Source organism: Molossus molossus, unplaced genomic scaffold, assembly GCF_014108415.1.
Source record: "Molossus molossus isolate mMolMol1 unplaced genomic scaffold, mMolMol1.p scaffold_m16_p_19, whole genome shotgun sequence".
Taxonomy (NCBI): Eukaryota; Metazoa; Chordata; class Mammalia; order Chiroptera; family Molossidae; genus Molossus; species Molossus molossus.
The window spans coordinates 14,117,753-14,136,296 of NW_023425354.1; the positions used below are offsets into that span (position 1 = coordinate 14,117,753).

General features: G+C 41.9%; 1 protein-coding gene across 8 annotated transcripts; it reads right to left on the bottom strand.

Moving 5' to 3' along the window:
- Positions 1–1,268: 1,268 nt before the first annotated feature.
- METTL2A (methyltransferase like 2A) lies at positions 1,269–17,434 on the bottom strand. 8 transcript variants are annotated; one of them, XR_004960260.1, is made up of 10 exons: positions 17,313–17,434; positions 17,016–17,107; positions 14,795–15,153; positions 13,664–13,713; positions 13,283–13,343; positions 11,172–11,311; positions 8,657–8,763; positions 6,722–6,787; positions 4,070–4,202; positions 1,328–1,428 (listed from the first exon to the last, which is right to left on the bottom strand). XR_004960260.1 is itself a non-coding variant. In XM_036267702.1 (9 exons), the coding sequence occupies exons 1-9, from the start codon at positions 17,420–17,422 to the stop codon at positions 1,418–1,420; spliced, it is 996 nt and encodes a 331-aa protein (XP_036123595.1). In that variant the 5' UTR covers positions 17,423–17,434; the 3' UTR covers positions 1,403–1,417. The 8 variants fall into 8 exon arrangements, 6 of the variants coding, with proteins under 6 accessions (XP_036123597.1, XP_036123595.1, XP_036123594.1 ...); XR_004960259.1 differs by having other exon boundaries at positions 4,070–4,205; XM_036267702.1 differs by lacking the exon at positions 4,070–4,202 and having other exon boundaries at positions 1,403–1,428.
- Positions 17,435–18,544: the final 1,110 nt, after the last annotated feature.

Sequence of the window (18,544 nt, forward strand, 5' to 3'; positions counted from 1 at the left end):
CCAGGCTGAGCTGAGCCTTACAGGCAGGGCCCCACCACAGGGTAAAGGTGGTGGCTTAAAATGATCTATTTTGAAGAAAATGTTGGGTTTGTACGATGTTGCTAAACTAACATAATTTATGTAGCTGATTTCATGGACTCTTGATGATTGTATTCCACTTCTGATAGTTGTAGTTTTTCCTTTTTTCTTGGAAGGTTTGGTGGGGAGTGTGGGCAGGAGCCAGTGCCATTTCTCCCCCTCTCTCCCCACCACACCACGACAGGACGAACCTCTGAGCAGGTGTAACGCTTTCTGTATTCTGGGCAGGTCAAGTTGGGTGGAGCCAAGAATGCTGAAATCTGTATATTATGCCAAGTATCATTTATATCAAATTAATCCTCCTTAATCTTAGGCAACTGCCTTAACAATCAACACTAGGGTCTGACCTTGGTAAACCATTTACCCTCTGTGAACCTCAGATTTCCTTATCTGTAAAATGGAGATAATTATATTTCACAGGGGCACTGTGAGGATTAAATATATGAAAACCTTTTTAAAGAGCATTACATTCTCAACAAATGCCCATTAGTGTTATTACAAATCTGCTCAGCAGTTTCTTCATTGGCTCTTGGGCTCCTGGGCCCTGGTGTATTTATTATTATTTTTAATATATTTTTTTTATTTTTAGAGAGAGGTAGTGAGGAGAGAAACATTGATGAGAGAGAAACATTGATTGGCTGTCTCCTGCACATCCCCTACTGGAGATCAAGCCTGAAACGTGCCCTGACCAGGAATCGAACCAGTGACCTCTTGGTGCATGGGTCAAGGCTCAACCATTGATGTTTCTATCTCTCTCTTCCTCTTCCTTCCTCTCTCTGAAATAAAAACATATAAAAAAGTAAAAAAATAAAAATAAATATGATTCTTTCTAAGGACATTTTAAGTTTCCATGGAAAAATCCAAACTCAGCCCTGGCCAGTTTGGCTCAGCGGTTAGAGCATCGGCCTGCGGTCCAGAGAGACCCAGGTTCAGTTCCTGCTAAGGGCATGTACCTTGGTTGCAGTTTGTCCCCGGCCCTGGTTGGGTTGTGTAGATGTCAGCCATTCGATGTGTCCCTTTCACGTCGATGTTTCTCTCTCTCTCTCTCCCTCCCACTCTATCTGAACAAAAAATGGAAAAATGTCCTCGGGTGTGGATTAAAAAAAAAAAAAAAATCCAAACTCAGAGAAAGAAAGGTAGGGAATGAATGAATGAATACAATTTGGGGCTCACCTCAGGGATAAGATGCCAAACTTGAGCTTTTGGTCAAGGTTTCTGGCTATTGTGTCTTAGGGTCCCCCAATGCAGCACAGGATCTGATTGTGGCTATTTGTCCTGTAACTTGATCACATAGTACAGTCCACTGACTATAGTCAAGAGACAACGTCCAATCTTGAACCTAGAAATTCACTGAAATAAAGTGAGGTGGCTGTTATCTACCATTTCAGTGTTTTTACCTGAAAATTCACCATCAGGACTTCTTCCACCTCTCAAATCATAACCTGCACACAAAATTAAGAAACATACAAAAATCTGTCATCCATTGATGCAGCCGAGCTCTGAAAATAGCAGCTGCAGCCACAAACCAAAGAACAGGCCTTTGTGAAGAGTGAAAGATGCCGTTTGTTCTGAGCTCATCGTGTAAGCCACAGATAGAACTCTCCACTATTACTAAAGTAACATCTTTAAGCAGAGAGAGGAATCAATTAGAGGAAAGTAGGATGTTTTAGTACATGATTTTCCTTTCCTACTAAGGTTCCAAAGCCCTAATTTTCCAACCAGAACCCAAGAGTATGAATTTACATGAAGGCAGGTAGCGAACCCATTGCAAATGGTATTAGCAGAGGCCAGACTCAGAATAAAGTACACAAAATCGGAGATGAATCACTTTTGTGGTGTAAGGGTATTCTCTGGGTATTCATGTTACACCCTGACCCTGGACACCACCTTCAGGAACATGGCTTCACTCCAATATCGCCAGTGCACCTGTTTCAAATTAAATTGTCCCTCATTTTTCAAACAACATTGAATTTGATCTCCTCAGCCAAATTAACACTACTTAGGAAGATCAGTTTCAGAAACACTTCTCTATTAGACTCGAATGTAAACCACACAACTTCCTGAGCAGTTTGACATGTGGAAGCTACCTTCCCAGCCAACGCAGCACTTTTTTCTGCATTAAAAATATCAAAAGATGCCATTTGGAGTCAGCCTGGTAATCCAGTCTGGTTTTTTTTGAGTGGCACTAAGGTCATACTTGAATCTACCCTGACCATGTTTAATTGTCCTCTGCTCATCATTAGCAACTCCAGGGCTGAAAAATTATGCAAAGTCCCTTAGGGAGCTCAAGTTAGTCTGACAAAAAGTCAGAGAGCAAAGGAAAAGCTTGGCAGATGGCAGAGAAGAAAGGGGAGCAGGGGGCAGGAAAAGGCTCATTTGCTTTACCTAAGTCAAAGGCCAAGTCAGGTGCCAGGAAGATGGAATAAAAACTATTCCTATTGCCCTGGCCAGTGTGGCTCACTTGGTCGGATGTCACCCTGTGCACCAAAAGGTTGCTGGTTTGATTCCTGGTCAGGGCACATGTCTGGGTTGAAGCTCGATCAGGAGTGTACAGGAGGCAGCTGATGACGTTATGTTCTCATATAGGTGTTTTTCTCACTCTCTAAAAATCAATTTTAAAAACCTTTAAACCCTGGCCAGTTTGGCTGTGTTAGAACATCAGTCCAAGGACTGAGGGGCCACAGGTTTGATTCCCGGTCAAGGGTACGTAGCTGGGCTGCAGGTTCAATCCTCAGCCCCGGTTGGGGCCTTGCAGGAGGCAACCAATCAATGTCTCTCTCACATTGATGATTTTTCCCTCTCTCTCCCTCCCTTCCACCCAATCTAAAAATCAATGGAAAAATATCCTCAGGTGAGGATTAAAAAAAAAATTAAACACAGAACTGTTCCTGTTGCTTTGAAATACTTCAGAGATGCAAGGAGGGTCTTTAGCAGACCACTGAGTTAATGTATCTATTCATTTCAAAAGATAAACGAAATACCATTCCAGTGACTCAGCCTTTGCCTTTTAAATAAATTAATTGCAGTGGAAAATTTAGGAGCTCTCTTAGGTCCCACCTTTTAAAATTCATTAGGTGAAGACAAGCAAGGTAGATGTTAGCACAGCGGCAGAGGGGTGGTGGCCTCACTCAGATACCGGTGCAGGGCAGGGTGAGGAGGGTGTCTACATAAGGAAGTGGTAGCAACAATGGCTTAGAGTGGAGTGACAGAGCCCAAGATCTGAGAAGGGCATCTATGTGTGGGTGGTGGTAAAAGAATGGTTATGTAGGAAGGAATTGGCCCAATACAATGAGGATCATGGGAGTTTGGAATTATTAGAAAAAGGAGTCACAAGTACAGAGGGGGAAAATCAAAACCAAAATGAATTCTGTGGTGTTGGGTTGGAATCAAAGGTATTGATCTGAAATGATGGTTTTCAATATATGCATTTATACAAAGGTAGATGCAAGTGTATGTATACATACATACATACAGCCCTCAATTCCATCTGCTTAAGTGGCCTGGGAACAGGAACACCCCAATAGCAATGAACACACTTAGGTTGGTTTCTAAATACCTTTCTCCAGTAAAGAAACATAACTCCGTGGGGGGAAATGTTGGATTCAGACTGTGGCAGAACAAGTACACGATGAGCCTACAACAATCTGTGCTTGAAGTACTCCAAGAATAATGGGCACAGGTCAAAATGTTACAGAAGCATTTGAAGGGGTTCCCGCTGGCCAAATCTGGGACAGTAAGAGCATTAAAATAATGATAGTATATAATCATTGAATAAAAAAGAAACCCAGGAGTCCACATTAAGTAAAGGATGAGAAAAGAAAGTCTTCTGTATAGAACCCCAATGCAGAGGTAATGGGATTAGAAAACACCGTGTGACCACCATCGGAGTAGTAATCAGGCAAGAAACAGCAAGATACTGAAAGCAGAGGGTCAACTTTGGTGAGGAACAGGTTATTTATAGTCACAAAGCATTACCCTACAAAATGCTTACTAGTAACTTTTCAGTGGAGAATCCCAGCAGACAGCACCTCAATTAAGTGATCAAGGTTAACATCACCAATGGAGTAATTCAAAAGCATGTATCCCAACAGGAAGCAATGGGAGGACAGCACCACCTGATATCCCTGCTGAAAAGGTAGAACTTGAAGAACCAAATCATGAGGGTGTACCAACAAACCAAATTTGATAAGCAGTCTGCAAAATAGCCTATCTTGACATCTTCAAATGTCAAGGTCATGTTAATAAGCTTGAAGGAGGCCTGAGACATGACTACTAAATGCAACAAAATGGCCTTTTTTATAAAAAACAAAAAGTGATATAGGATATACCGGGACTACTGGGAAAACTTGGCAACCAATGTGTCTCTCTCACATCCATGTTTTTCTCTTTCTCCCTCCCTTTCTTCCACTCTCTAAAAAAAAATTAATGGAAAATATCCTCGGGTGAGAATTAACAACAAAATATATATATACACACACACACACACACACACACACACACACGTATATACATATCTTGTCTTTTCACATATATAACTAAAATAATAAAAAAAATTATGAAAATATCTAAGTTTTAGTTGAAACTACAAAATGTAGGAATCAAGAATTGAAATTTTTGCCCAGCTGGCGTGGCTCAGTGGTTGATCATCAACCCATGCACCAAGTGGTCACTGGTCTGATTCCTGGTCAGGGCACATGCCCAGATTGTGGGCCCCATCCCTAGTGAGGGGCATGTAGGAGGCGGCCAATTGATGTTCCTCTCATCGATGTTCCTATCTCTCTCTCCCTCTCCCTTCCTCTCTCAAATCAATGAAGAAGGAGGAAAAAAAAAACTGAAATTTTTTATGTGGTAAAATTAATAACTCATGGACTATGAGAAACATAAAATAACTGAAAAAAAAAAAAAGCAGAACAGAACATAAAAAAAGCAACACTGATGACAAGCACATTCAGAAGTGAAGTGATGTGACTAAAAGAAAGTTCTCTCAATTCCTTTTGTGTAAAACATTTAGGGGCATAATAAAAAAAATTAGGCAAATTTGCTAAAAGTGAAGATCCTTTTAATTTTTAGACACAGGTTACTTAGAAAAGGGGAAAAGTACTTAAAATACCTTGAAGCCAGGTATTTGAATTCCCAAATAATTTAATGAACTTTACAGTCAAATGACACTATCATATATACTTTCACATGGAAATAAACTCTTGATGCCTTTAAAATTCCTAATTTCCATGAATACTTCAGTTATTAAGATAGTATAAAATAGCAAGAAAGATTGAGATCTCAAAGTAAGAAAAAGCTGGAGAAAAGTATACATTAAAGGGCTTTGCAAATATACAGCATGATTGTTAAAATCTTGATAAAAAGTAATTTTTCCTTGGTTCAAGGCTCAAGTTTGTTTGATTCCTTGAAGTGTCCAACAAGACACCATTTGTAGAAGTTCTTTTAAAAAAGCCAAGGAGGTCCGGCCTGTGTGGCTCAGTAGTTGAGCATTGACCCTTGCACCAAGAAGTCACCAGTTCAATTCCCAGTCAAGACACATGCCCAGGTTGTGGGCCCGATCCCCAGTGGTGGACATGCAGGAGGCAGCCAGTCGATGTTCTCTCTCACCAATGTTTCTATCTCTCTCTCCCTCTCACTTCCTCTCTCTCTAAAATCAATACAGGAAAAAATTTTTTTAAAAAAGTCAGGAGCCAGTGTTGGACAGAAGAGGTTTTCGATATTTGCACTGAATCCAAACTCGGTACATTGTCAGCTGTTTCCCCCGGTTCACTTGAAGTCGGCGATCCACCAGGTTCTGAACTTTTTCCAGTCCAGCAGTTGTGAAAAGTGTGTCCAGTTCATCTAGTTTGGAAAAGAGATGTTTATATATGTTCCCCAGAAGAAAGAGTATAATGTCTACCTATGTTAAATGGAGCTCCTTGAGACTGCTGTCATTATTTATATATTTTAAGTGGCCTCAGCAGGGCTGTTTAATTATAAATGCAGCAGTGGCTTGGAAATAGCAAGTTCATGTTTAGGTAGGGGAAGCCAAACCACCTGGGAAGGGCGGCCTGGCACCCAAGGAAGAGCCTCTCTAAGAGCCAGCTGATAAGGAAGATTTTTCATGAAGGGCTCTGTGAACACCTTAAAATTACATGTGAAAAATCTACATATATGTATGTGAAAACCTTTTTTTAAGGGGAGAGGTTCCACCACTTTAACCAAAGGTACAGAAACGTATGTGACATGACAAAGGTCCAGCAGTGGAGTGTTCTTAAGGCACTGGCTGAGAGGAAACCTGCAGCGGGGCAAGGAGAGCAGCTCGGGGTGGTATGTGGAACCCAGTGAACAGTGAGTTCACCCTAACTCAGGTGCACCTAAGGCACAACCCGGCATAGAGGGTGAAACAGCTAGTTTCCTGTTTTGAACAAAGTGACAGAAAGGAAGGACAGACAGCAGGACAAGGCGGAGGATTGAAGGCATACCAGCTGAGTCTATCTGGAGAAGAGTGAGCGGTCCAGGGTGGCTGTGAGGGACAGGGAAGGGCAGGAAAAGGCTGTAAAAGGTAGGAGGGCCTCATGATCTTACTTCTAAAAGTCCACCGAGGAACATTTAATATAGCACTTTGGGAGTGTTAGCATGAAGATGATTGTTCTTTTCATACCTTGTGTGAAGAAGTAAACTCTGGTGCCATCACCTCTCACATAGAAATTTTCAGATAGACACTGACCTGCAGAGTGATATGGCAAAAATCAGAGAAACTTTAGAGCACTTTCTGGAATTTCACTGTCAATCACATGCATTTCATAGACCATCTTCTTAGGCAGAGAACAGAATTCTTTCTTGGTTATACTTGGTACTGTGCAGGAACCTGCAATTTCTCTCCTACAAAGGAGTAGTGCTTTGGAGACCAGCAGCCCAAGGGGAATAATTAAGCTGCAGGCTAGGTAACACATGCAACTATCAGCCCCCTGGTTCTAGAGTTCTGTTTCACACTGAAACAGGTTGCATTCCTCCCTTTCCCTGACTAAACAAATACCATATACTCTTTGTAAATAAATAAATAAACAAATAAATAAAGCTAAGTTTAAGGAAAAGAAACTTTAGACAGCCACCAATAGCATTTTGGTGACTGTTATTTCAATGTCTCTCCATGTGTCTACACATACATATTCATAAATATGATAACACATATACCGTTCTTATCTTGGACAAGCTCTCCCTTTGCTGCTAAACCCTGACTTGATGCCAATTTAACACCCTGGTGTGTAATCCTTCACCTTCTGAATGTCAACATAATCTTACTTGCTGTACTTACTTACGTATTTCTCCCCAGCTACTGTTACATGTGGGATCAAGTTTGAAATACTCATCTGCGTACTGCTTTTCTCACTTGGTAATATAATAGAACCCCCTCCCCCACACCCAAGACCAGCAATATTGGGTCTATCTCACGTGACAAGCACTATATTCCCCTATACAGAGGCATTCATTTTGTTTCCAAGATTTTGCTTATGTATATATTATGGGCTGGTTCTTGAAAAATTCCCAAAAGAACTGTTAGACTGAATAGATTAATATAGGGCATTTAAAAAGGCCATAACAATTCATGTTTTAACAGTAATGGAGAAACATATCTCTTTCTTTGAATTGGCTAGCAATAGGTATTTCATTGTTGTTTTTATTGCCTTGAAATTTTGTTTTTGGCCACTTGAATACATTCTTCTGTGAATCAACTCTAAAATATTCCTTCCTTGTTTTTTGAGCGGGTCACTGAACTTTTCCTTATCAATTTGCCAAGAGTCCCTTGAAGTGCACAGATATTAAATCTTTATCTGTTTTATGCACAGAAAATAATTGTCTTTTAACTTTTTTTTTTTTTAATCCTTACCCGAGGACATTTTTTGTTCAGATAGAGTGGGAGGGAGAGAGAAACATCGACGTGAAAGAGACACATCAAGTGGCTGCCACCTGCATGACTAACCAGGGCTGGGGACAAACTGCAACTGAGATATGTGCCCTTAGCGGGAACCAAACCCGGGTCTCTGGACCGCAGGCTAACTCTCTAACAACTGAGCCAAACCGGCCAGGGCGTCTTTTAACTTTTTAATGGCATCGTTTGCCACCACATTTAAAATTATTTATGTAATTAAATGTCTTTTTCTAAAAACAGCTCTTTTAAAAAGTAGCTGTTTTGGTTAAAAAGACCTCCCTAATACCTAGATTATACAAGTCTTCAAAAACAGACCACCCTTGTCATATATTAAGTGGCTCTATCTATGAAGCTATAATTCTAGAGTGTCTATTCTGTTCCACTGATTTGAATGTCTATTCTGATGGCTAAACCATTGTTTTTCTTTTTTTTTTTCCTTTACTGATTTTAGAGAGAGGAAGTGAGAGGGGGAGAGAAGGAGAAACATCGATGAGAGAAAACATCAATGGCTGCCTCCTGCATGCCCCCTCACTGGGGACTGGGCCCACAACTTGGGCATGTGTCCTGACCGAGAATCGAACCGGCGACCTCTTAGTGCATGAGTCAGTGCTCAACCACTGAACCATACTGGCCAGACCCATTGTTTTGATTATAGTAGCAAAATACCTTTTTTAAACCGAAGCTGAGCCATGTCATGGCGGCCATAATCTCGCAGAAGCATCATCCCTCCAGGTTTCAGGAGCCTGCTCAGTCTGTTGATAGCCTTCTGCATCCTGTGGGGTAACAGGGAATGAAGATCAAGTCTCTTTAAGGACAGGATTCCTTTTCCTTGTTGCATATTCTGAAAAGCCAGTGGAGTTCCTAACCCTGAACTCTTAGATCCTCTGTCCTTGCTTTAGTTAGAATGGGAGCACACATCCAAATTTCTAATGTGCCTTCTGGGGCCTGCTCACAATTGAGGATAACCTGCTTCTGTCTTAGGGCTCCACCATAGGGAATGTGACATACTCTGCCTGGATCACTTCCTATTCCTCCTGGGATTGCCTCATGAGGAAGTCCCTGCTCTGTGCTCCCAGGGCTCTCATGGGAGCCTTGGTCACCTGCTGTGGGACTGCCAGTGAACTCATCTGCCTGCCTCACTTGGCCCAAGCTCTTTGAATGCAGAGACCAGATCTTTCCATCTGTTAAATAAAGACTGAACCTCAAGAACTTACAATTTACATGGGGGAGAAAGTCAGTATGCAAATGAGTAACTATGGGCAGAGTGATTCACATTTCCTACTGCACTTTCCACATTTAGGTTCGGTGCAGATTTCAGCTTTTCTAACTTCAAAAGTATAAATGTTACAAATTTTTGATAGTTTATTTAACTATTGAATAGCTTTAATGGTCCATAGCTTCATTTCGGTCCACGTCAGTTTTTAAAAGTTTGTAGCATTTAAACTTCTGTAGTTACTAGCCCTGGCCAGTTGGGCTTAGCAATTAGAGCGTTGGCCTGCAGTCCAAAGGGGCCCAGGTTCGGTTCCCACTAAAAACATGTACCTCAGTTGCAGTTTGTCTCCAGTCCTGGTTGGGGTTGTGTGGGTGGCAACCACTCAATGTATCTCTCTCACATCGATGTTTTTCTCTCTCCCTCCCTCCTGCTCTATCTGAAGATAAATGCAAAAAAAATATCCTCGGGTGAGGATAAATAATAAATAAATTAATTAATTAATAAACTTCTGTAGTTACTGTTTTGAACCATGCCAGGTGCTTTGGGCTGTCCTGCATCTGCCTTTACTGCACACTCACAATATCCCTGTCAGGTCAGATGACTTAATGCTATTCTAGTGGAAACATGGGTTGGAGAAAATCATCCACTCCCCTGGGTCTCCAACCAACACGGCTTCCTTGAGACAGTATTTTACCAGGAAGACGAGTTGCCTTTGTCTGTGAGGCTTTAACAGTATCTTTTAGGGTACTATCTTTTTTTGTCGTTGTTGTTTTTAATCCTCACCTGAGGATATTTTGTTTTTCCTATTTATCTTCAGGTTGAGAGAGAGGGGAGAACAAAGGGGAGAGAGAAAAAAAGAGAGAGAGAGATACACTGATGTGAGGGGGACACATTAACTGGTTGCCTCCTGCATGACCCCGACCAGGGCTGGGGACGAACTGCAACCGAGGTACGTGACCATGGCTGGAATCAAACTTGGGACTCATTGGTCTGAGAGCCAATGCCTCTACTGCTGAGTCAAACTGGCCAGGGCTAGAGTACTGTCTTTTATCTAAATTGGTTTTACGAAGTTATATTGTACTCAAGTTTTCCAAAGAACTTAAGCATTAGTGAAAAGCTGAATTGAAGCTTCACTGTAAAATGTGTGCTGTTAATAAGCCTGGTTTATGCCCTACTTGGGTAGCTCAGTTGGCTAGGGCATCATCCCGATATGTCAAGGTTGCAAGTTTGATCCCTGGTCAGGGCACATACAAGAAGCAACCAATGAGTCCATAAATAATTGGAACAATGAATAAATGTTTTTCTCTCTCTGTCTCCCTTCCCCTCTCTCCCTCTAAAATGAGTAAATTAAAAAAAAAAAAAAAAAAAAAAGAAGAAGTTTGGTTTAGCCCTGGCTAGTTTGGTAGAGTGTCGGCCCGTGGACCAATTAGTCCCGGGTTCGATTCTGACCGGGGGCAGTTCGTGCAGGAGGCAACCAGTCGATGTGTCCCTCTCAAGTCGATGTTTCTCTCTTTCTTTCCCTGAAGATAAATAGAAAAATGTCCTCGGGTGAGGATTAAAAAAAAAAGGCTTGGTTTATTTAAAACATTTAAAAGGCCAATAATGAGATGTTACCTGACAGTGGTGGCACTCACAGTTCTAAAACAGTGTGTTATGAGATTAGCAATAGGAATTTCTCTTCACAGCCATTAAAGATGGCTCCCCCAATCTTTGCGGGATATTATACCATAAAAATTAAAAGAAGAACCAACCACTGAAGTCAATAAGCAGAGGTGTTTAGAGGCTGAAACAGAAGTTGAACTTCAAGACAAATTTATAAAAATGTTTGATATGCTTCTATTACTGGAAATGGAGTGGCTTCTTTCTATCAGAACATTCTTTTTATTTAGGGCCCAACTCTGATATCAAGGTCCCTGACTAAAGTTTTGTTTTTGTTACACTACTGGTTAAGGGACTTACAAAACTTACTTGTCTGGAACAATTGCTGAAAGAACAAATATGAGGATGATGATATCGAGACTATCCCTGGGAATTGGGTAAGGCTTATCTTCATCACACAAATCGTGAACAAAGGCAAAACACCGAGAAGAATCATATGCTGAATTTGTCTGCAGACAGTTGAAACAGAGAGACAACACATGGGTTAGAAGATGTCCAGAGTTTCAAGGTAAGCTAAATTTGCTTTAAGTATAATCAGTTACTTCCCTCTGATGGATAGAGCTCTAATCATCACAGCACATTCTTACTCAAAGGCTAAGAACCAGGAACAATTCTAGTGAAGAGCCAGTGGAATCTAAATGGTGCTTTTAAAATGAAATGTTCCTGATTCTTCTCTTTCATTCTGATGCAGAGACTTAGATCTGAGGGCTGGAAAATGATCAGGAAGGTAAGTGACCAAGAGAGAAAAGAAAAACCTCATAAGGAGAGAGACAAAATGTATTGAAAAAGCATGATTTAAAACTCCCAATCTGTCCTGGCTGGTTTGGTTCAGCGGTTAGAGCGTCGGCCCGCGGTCTGGAGAGACCAGGGTTCAATTCCCGCTAAGGGCACGTACCTCGGTTGCAGTTTGTCCCTGGCCCCAGTTGGGGTCGTGTGGGTGGCAGCCAGTCGATGTGTCTCTCTCACATCCATGTTTCTCTCTCTCTCTCCCTCCCTCTCGCCTCTAGCTCTATCTGAATATGAATGCAAAAATGTCCTCGGGTGAGGATTGATTAAATAAATAAATAAATAAAATAAATCCCCCAATCTAACTACCGCAAATTACATAGGTCATAGAAGTCTCTAGGGAAATCTATTTCTCTAAATGTGGGGGAAAAAGTTTTTTTTTAAAAATATGTTTTTATTGATTTTTTAGATAGAGATGAAGAAGGGAGAGGGGGCAAGAGATAGAAACTGATGAGAGAGAAACATCGATTGGCTGCCTCCAGCATGCCCCATACTGGGAATTGATCCTGTAATCTGGCATGTGCCCTGACTGGGAATCAAACCAGCGACCTCTTGGTGCATGGGACGACGCTCAATCCACTGAGCCACACCAGCCAGGCTACATGTGGAAAATTTAACTTCATATAACAAATGCATTTCAGGGTAACTTCCCTTTGCACGTCTCTTTTCTCCAAAAAATGTGACTTTGTTCCTCATTGGTCACAGCTAATTAAAAAGGAGCAAGTAGATTATCAGCTGGGCTGGGTCAATCAGACTCTTTCTGTAGACTTTGGAAAGGGACACAGTCATTCTGGTGAGGTTCTGAGAACACTTGAACAGGGTTGACTTGCAAGGGACTAGAAGGGGCAAGCATGCTGGGGCCATGTGCAAAACTAGGGTAATCCTACTACAAAAAGTTAGTCTGCAAAGAGAAAACAAATATTAAAAAAGCAAGGGGGCACTGAAATGAGAGATAAGACACTGTGAACTTAAGGAAGATGTAGTGATAGAAAGAAAGGGTGGCAACATCTCACTGGCCAGCCAACCTGCCTTGGTATCTGTGATACCTTTTCAGGGCTGAGTTTCTGTCCTGGCTACACTTCATGTTCTTGGGTTCTATGACATTCCACTTTATTGAGTTTGTCTACATGTTTCTGTGACTTATAACTTAAAGAACCTGAAGTCATCTCACTTCAATCCTTAAAAAATAAATTTGGAGCCCTGGCCAGTTTGGCTCAGCAGATAAGAGCATCGGTCTGCAGACCAAAGAGTCGCGGGTTCGATACCAGTCAAGGGCATGTACCTCAGTTGCGGTTTGTTTCCCAGCCCTGGTTGGGTCGTGCAGGAGGCAACCAGTCAATGTTTCTCTCTCTCCCCCCTTCCTCTCACTCTATTTGAAGATAAATAGAAAAAATATCCTCAGGTGAGGATTAAAAAAAAAAATTGGAGAGGTTAAAAGACCTGCCCAAAGTTCTACAGCTGGAAGGTGGCAGACTCCATATTTACGTTTGGCACTTTCCTCTATTCCAGGCTGTTTCAGTAAATCTTTGACTTTCACACCACAGTACAACAAGAAAATAGCTAGAAACCATGATTTTTAGGAGACCCTTTGCCTTTAACCAGTGAAAATTACTGATAGGAACCACTATACTTACCTGGACCAGCTGTATAGCTGTGGAAGAAAAATCACAACAGTAAACAAAGAGTCTTGGGTCACTGAAATGAGCAGAAAAAAAAGAGCAGAACAATCACATTACTAACTGGATTATGTCTATTCTGAGTAACAGGGTTAAACTATAAAAGATACCACATATTAGCAATGTGACAGGTTTAAATCTCACTAATTTCCCTCATGACAAAGTAACTTATAAATCAGATTAAATCAAAACAATCGTAAATGAATAATGTAGAAATCCAAATCTCCTGTAACCCATGGTTCCCGATTATTACATTTGATGCAGTAAAACTTTTGACTACCAACACCCCTGCTTTCCTCCTTTTTGCTGTTATATATTTAAACTTTACAACATACTTACTTGTTGGTTTGTAAAATTGGAAAGACTGTGTTTCCCACACCACAACCAACCTGCAGACAGAAATGAACTATTAATCACAGAACTTTCCAAATTAATTACCTGAAGCTAGATATATAATCAATAATAGATAATCTTGCCTAATTGTATTAGGGATTATGTAGTGACCAGAGATAAACAGTACCACGGCTTTCTCTGACCTTGACCTCAGAAACCCTTAAAAAGGCAGCATGGGCTTTCATTAGTAGAAGGGAGCTGGTCTAGAAAAAAGTGCATGGGTTGCTTTTACTTTTTTAAAAGTTATTTATTGTTGACAGGGTTGCTTTTACTTTTTGAATTCTAGATGAATTATTTTCTTACTGAGCTCCACTATACCATAGAAAATCATTTCTAATAGACTGGACTGAAAAATTCATGAAAAGGAAAAAGTGATTACACTGTCCTAAGTACAGTGCTGGGTGTGGTAATAATAAAAACAGTGACTTACTAAGGCCTTCCTATGTGCCAGACACTATTCTTAGCTATGTTATATACATCATTTCAACTAATCTTCATAAAACTATGAGGCAGAGAAAGAGTCCTATTCTGCTTAGGGAAAGTAAGAGGTACAAGGTGTTGACACAAAACTCAATTTCACGACTAATCAGGTTCCAGTGGAGTATGTAGTCACCATTTGTGAATTTACATGCCAGTATCCACCTAGACACTTTTCCTGGTCTACCTTGCCTCTACAACACCATGAAAACTCAGAAGACAAGAATTCTCCCACATCCAAGAAGCAGGCACCATCCCAACTAACATCTCCATTTTATAATCATTATTATAAGAGAAGTAACAGAAGTTGTCTTGGGACCTGGGACTCTTTTCAGATGGCAGGTGCAAGGTGACATACAACTTTCAAAAGCAGTATGATGTTCCCAGGTAGCACCTCAGGTGATCTATCTTTGCTACAACCACCAGAAATCTTGGTCTGCATTTAAGGCATTTCAGTTAAAAAATGGAGGTGATTCCTGGTCAACATAAGGGTCAAATCTTCATCAGACATATGTCAATTTGTGATCAGCCTCTCTATGCTGACCATGTACACATTACAACTTTACTAACCCTACTACCCAGGAAATAAAGAAAGGTTACCTCAAGTATTCGATAGGTGGCTAAGGATCCAGGAAACTCATCAGTACAGATTTCCAAGTGACTGAGTTTCTGAGTTACATTTTCTTCCACAGGGAGGGTCTGTGTTTTATGCTCAAGGCCGTCTGAAGAATACTTGTGCTGTTCTTCTGTTATTAAATCAGGTCCGTCCTCTTTATTCCTACATTCAGGCAGTTCATTCTGCTTACTCTCTGACAGCAAATCCATCAAGTGATTTTGGTTTTGACTAGGTGCCAGTTCTGGGAATTCAGTGAAAAGCCAATGCCTGTCCTTGAAAAACCTATTTTCATGGATTTGGTAGAAGTCATTCCAATATTTGTGAGCATTGATCTCATAATCAACTGTAAATATTTAAGAAAAAATGTTAAGAACCATTTCTCAATATTTTATTTGTATCTAATGTCAAATATCACCTTGCTCCATTGAATGTCATTTTATACTAAAAGTATCCTCAATTAGAATTGAGCCACAGCCTCAGAGATGGAGATCATTTAGTCTCACCACCTATCATAGTTGAATTTCCTCTATAACTTGTCCTTTCACGTAATCCAACTTCTGCCAAGGTACTTACTACTTATTGATTCTTCTCCCACATCTGTGGATGGCTCTTAACTATTAGAAAATTCTAATGTTAGCAAAAAATCTGTCTAATCACCTCTGGTCAAGAGGTCTTACCATTTCTCAGGGCCATACAGAACAACTCTTTTGTGTTTGAGGGCAGTTCTTTTCCCCTCTAGATCTTCTTTTATAAGCTCAATGTCCCAAGTTCTTCAGTTGTTCCCCATGAGAACTCAATGGTTCCAATACAGGTAGCACATATTTATTTATTTTATTATTATTATTTTTTTTTATCCTCACCCGAGGACATTTTTCCATTTTTGGTTCAGATAGAGTGGGAGGGAGAGGGAGAGAGAGAAACATCGATGTGAAAGAGACATATCAAGTGGCTGCCACCCATACGACCCAACCAGGACCAGGGACAAACTGCAACCGCGGTACATGCCCTTCATGGGAACCGAACCCAGGTCTCTCTGGACCGCAGGCCGACGCTCTAACCGCTGAGCCAAACCAGCCAGGGCGCGCTTCTTTAAATGTTATTTTGTTCCTGGTTCTTTAGGGTGTGGAACCCAGGAATTAATTCTACTACTACTAGATACTAAAAATGGAAAGAAGGCTGGAAGGAAAATAGAGAATGCTGACAAGAAAAAAAAATATCTTTGGATGATAGAAGGTCAGGATATACTAAAAAAATGTGGACTATTTAAAAGAAAGCTGTTGTTGAAGGTGATCAAGGTTGCCCTAGATTTCAGTTTTCTCTCTTTGCCAATACAGGACCTTGACTAGCATAGTGGAAAATAAAAATCTAAGAAATTGGATTTTAGTTCCATTCACTGCTAGCACTAACTGCTTACCTCTGGGCAAGTCACTTAATGTCCTGAGGTCCCAGTTTCTTTAACTGTAAAAAGAGGATAATGGACCACATGATTTTCAAAATCCCTTCCCACTTCCACTTGTTTTGATCTAGTCTCTGTCAAACTATGTAGGGTAAATATTTTGTACCTGGAATCTTCTAATTGTTATACAGAACTCTTTCAGTGGGTACTACTCTCCAATTTCTAGTCCTACCTTCTATCCTCTCTCAGAACATAGGCTGGACCAATCCTATTTTTAGTATCTAGGAATATTTGGCAGTGAAATCCTCCACCTCTCCAGAAGCGGTCTCTTTTTCTTTAGCCAGGCCTATCTCCATTGTTTCATCCATCTTTCCTTGGCAGAAGCCCTAAACCTTCATAGCCAGTTACACAAGAAAAGGCCATATAATTCATCAGTCATTAGTTCCCTCCTCCAACAACATTAAGAATCTAACCACTTGGAAGTAGCTTCAATAGTAATATTTCCTCAGGCAAAGTGTAATCATGTGGAAAATACATCCTCTAAGACAGTCGTAGGGCGGTTGCCATAGGGTCTAGTCAACATAACTAAAAATTTAGACACTAGAAAATAATATCAACCCAAAATAAAGCACCCTCTATGCCCTGCCAAGATTTTACCGGTGTATCCTTGCACGTCCCCTCCCTCTCCCGTTCTACCCCCGAGTCCAGTAACAAAGGCCCTTGGCTGCCTCGGTTCTCTGGCCTCCCGGAGGGTGCGTCCAGCAGCACGCTGGCCGTGGATACACTACTGAGGGTCGCCCTGGGCGCACCTTGCTTCTCCGGGTAAACCCGCTGGGTACTGTTCTCCCGGACTTTCCTCTCCGCCGCTGCGGCCTGCTCTTCCGACCACTCCACATTGTCCCTGGGAAAATCAAACAGGCAGCTTAGGGGCCTCACGTTCCAGCTGCGGGCAGGGTGAGCAGCTGGCCTCGGAGCGCCTTTCCCGTGGGAACGGAGCGCCTCGAACAGGGCAACCAGACTCGTGGCTGGCGGGGAGGGGCTTCTCGGAGCGCTCCGAGGAGAAGGGACAGAGGGCGGGCCGCAGGTCGGGGGGGAAGGGCCGTTACCAGGCATTGTGGTGGAAGACCCGCATCGGATCGCTCAGCAACCGGCTCCCGAACTGCTGCCTCTTCCCGCCAGCCTCGGCAGGCGCGCCTTCAGGGCAGAAGCCTGCCATGATACCGGAGCCGGAAATACCTGCCTCTCCGTAACGCGAGAACTTCCTGCGGCCACGCCCCTTCCGGAAGACACGGGGTCTGGGCGGGAAAGGCAGAGGCAGGGCGTGGCGGCCCTGTTAGCCGGTGTCTGGGTGGCGCGGGAAGTCCTCCGCGTGGGGCTGGCTCCGAGTTGTGGAAGGGTTCTGGTGGACGTGCATGGTGGCAAGAAAGTGGGAGACGTTCCACTTGAGCCTTCTTTCAATGCCGGGTTCCCCCAGTGCACTCAAGTTGTAAGATTGGGAAAATCTTGAATCCCTTTAAGAATTAAGGGTACCTAATTTCGCCCTGGCCGGTTTGGCTCAGTGGTTAGAGCGTCGGCCTGCGGTCCAGAGAGACCCGAGTTCAGTTCCCGCTAAGGGCACCTAACTCGGTTGCAGTTTGTCCCCGGCCCTAGTTGGTCATGCGGGTGGCAGCCACTCAATGTGTCCCTTTCACATCGATGTCTCTCTCTCTCTCTCTCCTCCCTCTCTCCCTCCCTCCCTCCCATTCTATCTGAACAAAAAAATGGAAAAATGTCCTCGGGTGAGGATTAAAAATAAAAGGGTACCTAATTTCACTGTAGAGCCGATGGAGAGAAGGATTGAGGAAGGTAGCCCGCAGGGTGAGGAAATACGGCAATTTCCAGCCTCTAGAATCAGCTTTTCATAGCGTGAAAAGCTGTGAGTATATGTACACACTTTTTCTCGGGGAAAGATATGAAATAAATAACCAAGGAGAACTTACAGGTTTTTTATAACCTGTTTGAATTATCTGTACCCTAGCTTATTTGCACAATCAAGATTGTAATTCATACACGGATGCAGTTTTGTTTTATTAATACATTTCAGTCTTACAGTTCTATTTCGAGAATTACTACAAACGGATTCTCACAAGAGCCTAAAAGTAGGCTGTCAATATAAAATAAGGTTAGTTGAGAAGACTTTCAGAAGAGTGATGACTACCGTGTGGAAGAAGAGAAGGAAAGGGTTAATTAGTTATTTGAGTAGTGCAGTACTAGACAAGGCACACTGATAACCAGTGATCATTTATTCCATTGCAGATTATTTCCTAGTCAAAGCTGAGGGGAACAATGAGGGATTCTT